General features: G+C 53.4%; 1 protein-coding gene across 1 annotated transcript; it reads left to right on the top strand.

Annotated features, from left to right (window-relative positions):
* The first annotated feature begins 272 nt into the window (after positions 1-272).
* Positions 273-6,336, top strand: LOC117438016 (pancreatic secretory granule membrane major glycoprotein GP2-like). The gene is made up of 9 exons (XM_034073360.1): positions 273-300; positions 1,148-1,214; positions 1,748-1,906; positions 2,642-2,847; positions 3,338-3,498; positions 4,029-4,274; positions 4,890-5,049; positions 5,444-5,588; positions 6,214-6,336. The coding sequence occupies exons 1-9, from the start codon at positions 298-300 to the stop codon at positions 6,306-6,308; spliced, it is 1,242 nt and encodes a 413-aa protein (XP_033929251.1). The 5' UTR covers positions 273-297; the 3' UTR covers positions 6,309-6,336.
* The last annotated feature ends 362 nt before the right edge of the window (positions 6,337-6,698 follow it).

The raw sequence follows: 6,698 nt of genomic DNA, 5'->3' as shown, positions 1-6,698 counted from the left end.
TACCCCCACATTCCTGGGGATTTTGTGGATACTGCCCTGTTTGGGATCCCACCAGGGCGGTGAATTGGGTCAGCAGTCAGGAGCCATTGGCCAATGGGAAGGGCCATGGGTGCTGGAGGATGGACTTTGGGAGGGTCTAGAGCTGAAGGATGCTAAGCTGGATCTTGTGCAATCACCAAGCAGTGTGTTTGGGGGGGGGGGCAAGGATGAGCTGCTGGAAGGCAATATAAGGCACGAGGCGGGGAGCACGAGAGTGACTGGGCGTTGGTGGCTAGAGGAGCACAGAGCATCCTGGCGATGGTAAGTGGGGTGATAACAAGGCAAGAGCTTGATGCTGGTGGGATGTCTCAGGACTGCTGTGGAGAACAAGGAGCAGAGCAGAGAGTAAGCCCTCCTTGCTTGGAGCTCTGGGGTCTGGTGGAGGGTGAGCTATGTGCTGCCAGACTGGAGTGGGGCTTTTGGCACTGCATCGCTCCAGCCACCCGCCCCATCTGGCTCTTATCCATGTCTGATAAGGAGACTCCAGTGTCCAGGGCTCATCCAGCACCACACCATGAATTTCCCTAAAGAAGTCCATTATCCGTATCATGGGGGAGATTGACTTAATCTGTGTCTTTGTGGCATTAATTTTAGTTGTGTCCAAAGCTTTGGAGTTTTTTTTATCCCATTGTCTCCTTGTTAAGGATATGTGTTACTGGAAAAGCAAGGATCCTTTTGCAAATCCTGGCTCTTCAAAAGAGCTGTAGTGGGAAGAGGGGAAACTCCTTTCCTCTTTGGGGAGCCTGGGCTGATGCCTCAGCTATGCAGTTTTACTTAAAGTGCCTGTTCTTACTGAAATGTGGCTTTATCACTGCCAGCACATCCCTGCAGGTCCAAGGTCTGGTTTCTTCCACCCCCTCATTCAGGAATAGGTCCCTAAATTCAGGACAATATTTGACCCTTGTGTTAGCCTGGGGGGGGAAAGGAAGGTATCTGTTTATTTGGGATAAGAAATTACTTTGTGCCATTGAACATAGAGTTTTTGGAGGATATACAGTACAGAAATTATCACACCCAGTGCCTGAGTGTGGGCTCTTTATGGATGATTGCAAACATCTCCAACGAGTATACTAAAACCAAGTTACCCAGAACCTGTTTCTTTTCACAGGAAAGGAATGTGAGATGCTTGCTGCTCGTCTCTGCCCTCTGCCTGGCTGGCTGTGAAGGCAACAAGAGTGAGTCTCCCTGTCCACTGTCTCTGCTGGGTCACAGATGCGTACTATGGAAAGGAGAGGTCAAGCCCTCAGATGATCTGTGTCCAGGTTCCTCATTCAGGGCACTGCTGAAGGCTGCTATGAGGAGATAACAGAGCAGGGCTCAAGGGGAGGCAGGAACTGGGGTGCAGGGGCCAGCAAAATAGGCAGAAACCTCAGGCTCTCCATCCCACTCACGTGCAGTATATAACCCGTGGAGATGGGCACAGGGGCTGTGACGTACCACCACTCTCCTTGCTAGCTGGTGGCAGGATCCATAGCTCTGATCCACATTACAGCCATGCTGAGGAGCTCTCCCAGGCTCTCACATGCATCCTCCCAGGCAAGCCAAGGGGCAGGTTCTTCCTCAGGTATGCCTGCCCTGGCTCTAGGTGAGGATCTCAGCCCTGGTGAGCTGTGCAGGGCTTCATGCCATGGGTGAGTTTGTTCTCACATCTCTCACAGAGGAGATGTTCTTGCTGAGTTTCAGCTTTCTCACCTTTCCTTTGCTGCAGGGGAGATGATGAGCCCCAGGCTAGGGGCTGCCCTCCATCTCAAGAGGAGCCTGAATGCCTGCCTGCCAAACCCATGCCAGCACCAGGGGCACTGCCAGCTGATGGAGGACAGACCCATTTGCAGCTGCAGACCGGGCTTCACAGGGGCATTCTGCCAAGGTAGGGGATGCTATGAGCCCTCCATAGTCTGATCAGGGGCACCAGAGGGAAGGGTGATGGGCATGGTGCACTGGTGTTACCACTGCTCTCCAATGCAGGCTCCAGGAGCACATCCCAGCTCCTGCCTGCCACCACCGCCATGTCCTGACTACACATTGGTACAAAACCCAGTCACAGGCCATTTCCTTCCTCCCCAAAAGTCTTAATTATTTAATTTCTTGTCTGCCAAGAAGCTGTGCCAGGGCACCATGGCATGCTGCAGAGCACAGCTGCCTTGCAGTGTCAGAACAAGCACACATATTCCACACAGCTCCAGTGAAGCCTCTTCCAGACACTGGCCAAAACCTGTGTCTTCTTCATCTGCAAGAGAGGATCCCTGTCCCTGTCTGGTGTCCTTGGCAGGCTGCAGTGATTCTGTAGACAGCCCTCAAAGGGGCCATACCCACAACATCTGCCTTTGATGTCCTGAGTTTAAGGACTGTGTCTGTTCAGGGTAGCAGTGGCCATAGACTTGTGCAGGTCTTAAGCAACCAGGAGAAAGTAAGAGACCCACATTAATGTCTGTATGTTAACACAGGTTTGTCTTTTGCCCAGTGTCTGTGAAGAGCCCCACCAGCATCCTCCAACCAGGATGGGATGAGGGTCTGCTGAGCTCAGTGGGACTGTGCCACTCCATAGTTGACCTAGGGCTCCTTCAGGCCCTTATTGCTATTGCAGATGGCTTTTTTCCCCTAGATATGGTACTGAAGCTGTCCTGTGAGGAAGAGTACATGAAGATGATGGTGAGGAAGGAGGCATTTGAACTCCTGAAGATCCCCCAGCAGCTTGTCCATTTGAGGAACCAGGCATGCAAGGTCTCAGAAAGGGAAGAAGAGGGTGAGCTGTTTTTTGCAGCCACTCTCACAGGTGAAAACCACACTGCTTGTGGATCAATAATTCAGGTAAGGATCCAGCAGAGCCTCTCTGCGTAGCTCTGAAGCCATGAGAGGAGCAGATGTACAGAGTGTAGACAGCAAAGGTGAAGCCCCAGGAGCTTTTCCTTTGATATCAGGGTGCTGTAAAGTTCTCATTCCCCTTGGAAGGCTTCACTGGGGGCTGTTGGAAAGCTCTAGCTATCACCTAGATAACAGCCTGCAGCTTTCTGGTAGCATCCTCTGAGCTCTGCAGTCCTGGCTATAGCCCCTTGGTCCCTCACTTGATTCATGGGTCAGGGAGGGTTCAGAAGAACCAGTGCTCCGACTCTGCATTGCCCTCACCTGTGGTCACTCTGCTGATTCCTGCCTGCTCTGATGATGCTTGTCAGCAGCTTGAGCAAAACCCCAGCAGATATCCAGGCCTGGAGCAGCTGAGTTGCACCGTCTGAACTGGACCTTGGGTCTCTGCATATGGACTTAGACATATTCTGGAGACTTGGTTTCTATGTCGTTCCAGCAAAACAGGTCCCACGTGTCATACTCCAACGTCATGGAGTCAGAGTGGGAAGCGCATGGGGCAATGATCTCCCGGAGTTTTCAGCTTGAGGTGCATTTCTCCTGTGTCTATGCCTACGAGCAGGTGGTGAGGCTGCCCTTCGCTCTCACTGCTGTTGACAAGTAAGTGGTCCCTCTTCACTTCACTGCTGACATGAAAGAGCTTGCATAAAACTAGATGCCTTCAATGAGGTGATCTGCAAAGGCCCTGGGGAGCCACTAGAGAGCTCTGAGATCAGGCTACCCCCCTTTCTCTTCCCAAAATGGTTTTTCAACATGAGGTTTGGGCCTGGGGCAGAGCCGAAGAAGAGAGGCATACCTTTCTCCTAGCCTCAGTGCTCGAAACCAGCTATTCAGAAATAAAGGGTGGGAACTAGGAGATGCCCCCACCATGCCCCTGTGGAGGTGCAGGTCAGGACCTCCTGAGTTGCCTTTCTCATAGCTCTCACAGGCCAGCCAGTCAGTGGGAACTCCTGGAGCTCCTTGCCTCTGTCTGCACACTGTGGACATACCAGCCAGGAGACAGCTTGGGGCCTGGCTCTCACCTGAGAGCAGAGGCACATTCCAAGTCAGCTCACCTCTGCCATTGGCCTGATTTGCAGTATGTCCTTCCTGCCTTATTCTGTTTGTGAGGTCTCCTCCTCTCTTCTCAGGCTGGTGCAGTTTGTGGTCAGAGAAGGACACTTCAACGTTAGCATGAGATTGTACAAGACCCCCTCTTACCTCCAGCCCTATCACCTGCCAGCTGTGGCTGTCCCTGTCACAGGCACACTCTATGTTCTGCTGAAAATAGAAGGACAGCACCAACTCAAGTACTTCCTCCTGAGTGTTGAGGACTGCTGGGCCACACCGAGCGCAGATCCCTACCAGGACGTGCAGCACAAGCTTATTGAGAAGGGGTGAGTGGAGTGCCTGTAGCTCATCTGGTCTCCTTGCACCATGAGCACAGTCATATCTCTTTGCTGGGTGCTAAAGACAGGTTGCTGTGAGGGAGCAATGACACCATCATTTTCATGGATGGAACCTATGGTGGACACCATCATTGAATAGGTGGAACAGCCCCATAGATGATCCCTCTAACCACTCTAAACTAAGCCCCCTCTCCTGACCCTGCTCTGCTTCCAACAGCGCTGCCTTCCCTTAAGCATCAGTTCTGGACAACTGGTGACCTTGCTGCAGTGTGCAGAGAGGTCTCTGCTGAAGAGCTTGCATTAAAGGTGGCTGCAGCCAAGTTAAAGCTGGTAACATGGATGTCTGGGAAGTGGAAACCACAGCCAGGCTCACTGCACCCATGCAGAGCAGCTGTGGCTCCCTGGAGTGAGACACGAGCCAGCTCCTGTGGTGGTAACAGTTCCTCCTGAAACTGGGCACAATGCAGGGTGCAAAGAAAAGGCATCCTCACTAGTACCAAGACAAATAGTTCTGTTCAGAAAAGCCTGGGGGCTGCACCCAGTCCCTGTGTGCTTGGTGTCCCAGGCTGGGATGCTCCCCATTGTTTACCCCTGCTGTCCCAGGTGTCCCCATGATGAGACAGTGACATACCTGAACAACTTTGGAGAGAAAACTACTGCCAAGTTCAGCTTCCAGATGTTCCAGCTTGTCGGTTACCCCGAGGTTTTCCTGCACTGCCATGTCCAGCTCTGTCTCCCCAATGGCCCGGAGCCCTGTGCCAAGGTGAGCTCTCCCAGTGGTCTGAACAGTGCCCTGGCCATGCAGAGGGACCTGCTGTTTGGAGAAGGGGCTCTGCTCTGATTTTGGATGCCTCAGCACAATAAACACCTCCCAGCAGCAGGAGCTCAGCCCAGCACCTTGAACTAAAGGTACAAGGGCTTGAACCCACCAGAAAGCTCCTTTCCCTCTTCCTTCTGTCTGTTGGGCATTTACAGGAGGAGAGGTTTATGATAAGATCTGGGGAGGAGCAGGCTCCTCTGGGGTCTTGACCACTCCCAGGCTGCAGCCCCAGTGGTGCCTCTGCCAGGGGCAGACCACCAGGATTTGCTCTTGCCCCTGGAGCGGGCTTCTCCCCTGCCCTCTGCTCCCAACGCCTTTCTCTTGGCTTTGTCCACAGCAGTGCCCCAGGCACCGGTGGAGCAAGCGGGCACTGGCCAATGACTACAGTAAGATTGTCTCCTATGGGCCCATCCACCTGCTGGCTGCTCCTTCCTTGGGAGCAGAGACCCACCATTCCTGGACTGACCAACATGACGTGGGGGGTATGTATGTCCCTCTGGGGAGGGCAGGAGCAGCTCACAGACCCTTGCAACTCTCTAGGCAATGCCAGGTTCTTTAAAAGGGCTGCTAAAGTCACTGCTCTGCACAGGAGTGTGGAGTCTTTCAGGTGTCATGGCCATGCAGGGCATGCTCCAGGAGCCAAACCAGCAGAGAGAGGTTGGCTCTGGTGAATGGCTCCATATTGGGCACAAGTCAGGCTGAGCAGGGTGGGAAGGGACCAAGAGTCAGGAGCCAGGTGAGGAAGGCAGGGCTCTCACAACGGACCTCTGCATCAACACAGTGAGGCAAGCTCCTTCTGAGCACTGACGACAATCCAGGAGATCCAAGCAGAGGTCCAGGACCAAGGTCACCCACAGCATAGCTCAGACCAGCTGCATGAATGATGGACTAAATGGAGCCCCTGGGCAGCAGGTGTGGGTGGAGGCCCCATGTGAGGCTAATTGGGGTGACTGAGTCCTGTTGATGCCCTCAGGACCCTGACATACCCCCAGCTCCAGTGACTCTTACCCTTCACAGGAGATGACCTCCCCAGCTCAGCCCCAGCCAGGAGATGCCATGCCAGGGCTCAGGGACCCCAGATGTGTAACCAAACTTTCTCTTCTGCAGGACCTATCCCATGGCTCCCTGGGATCCTCCTCCTGCTGTATGCTGTCAGTTTGCTCACTCTGGCGGCTGTTGGCGTGAGTCGTCGGGCAGCGTAGAAAGCAGATGTTCCCAAATAAATGTGGCAGCAGCAAAGAGGAACCTGCCTGTGTCTTCATAGGGGTGTTTGGGGAAGGAGGTGATGGTTAGATGCAAACAGTGCTTCAAGGATGAGCCACATCAGAGTGTTTTGGTTCCCTATAGCATCGCTGGGACCTTCTCGTCCCCTCCTGGCCCATGCTCTCAAGCATAGAATCGTAGAATAGTTAGAGTTGGAAAGGTCCTTAAGATCACCTAGTTCCAACCCCCCTGCCATGGGCAGGGACACCTCACACTAAACCATATCACCCAAGACTTCATCCAGCCTGGCCTTGAACACTGCCAGGGATGGAGCATTTGCAACTTCCCTGGGAAACCCATTCCAGTGCCTCACCACCCTTACAGTAAAG

Source organism: Melopsittacus undulatus, chromosome W, assembly GCF_012275295.1.
Source record: "Melopsittacus undulatus isolate bMelUnd1 chromosome W, bMelUnd1.mat.Z, whole genome shotgun sequence".
NCBI lineage: Eukaryota > Metazoa > Chordata > Aves > Psittaciformes > Psittaculidae > Melopsittacus > Melopsittacus undulatus.
This window is presented reverse-complemented; position numbering and strand designations above follow the sequence as displayed.

What these genes read in the sequence shown, in the direction of transcription:
- LOC117438016 (XM_034073360.1), top strand. An exon ending in GCTCTCACTGCTGTTGACAA is followed by an intron (nt 3,499 to 4,028) that starts GTAAGTGGTCCC and finishes CTCTCTTCTCAG; the next exon opens with GCTGGTGCAGTTTGTGGTCA. An exon ending in TGACCAACATGACGTGGGGG is followed by an intron (nt 5,589 to 6,213) that starts GTATGTATGTCC and finishes TCTCTTCTGCAG; the next exon opens with GACCTATCCCATGGCTCCCT.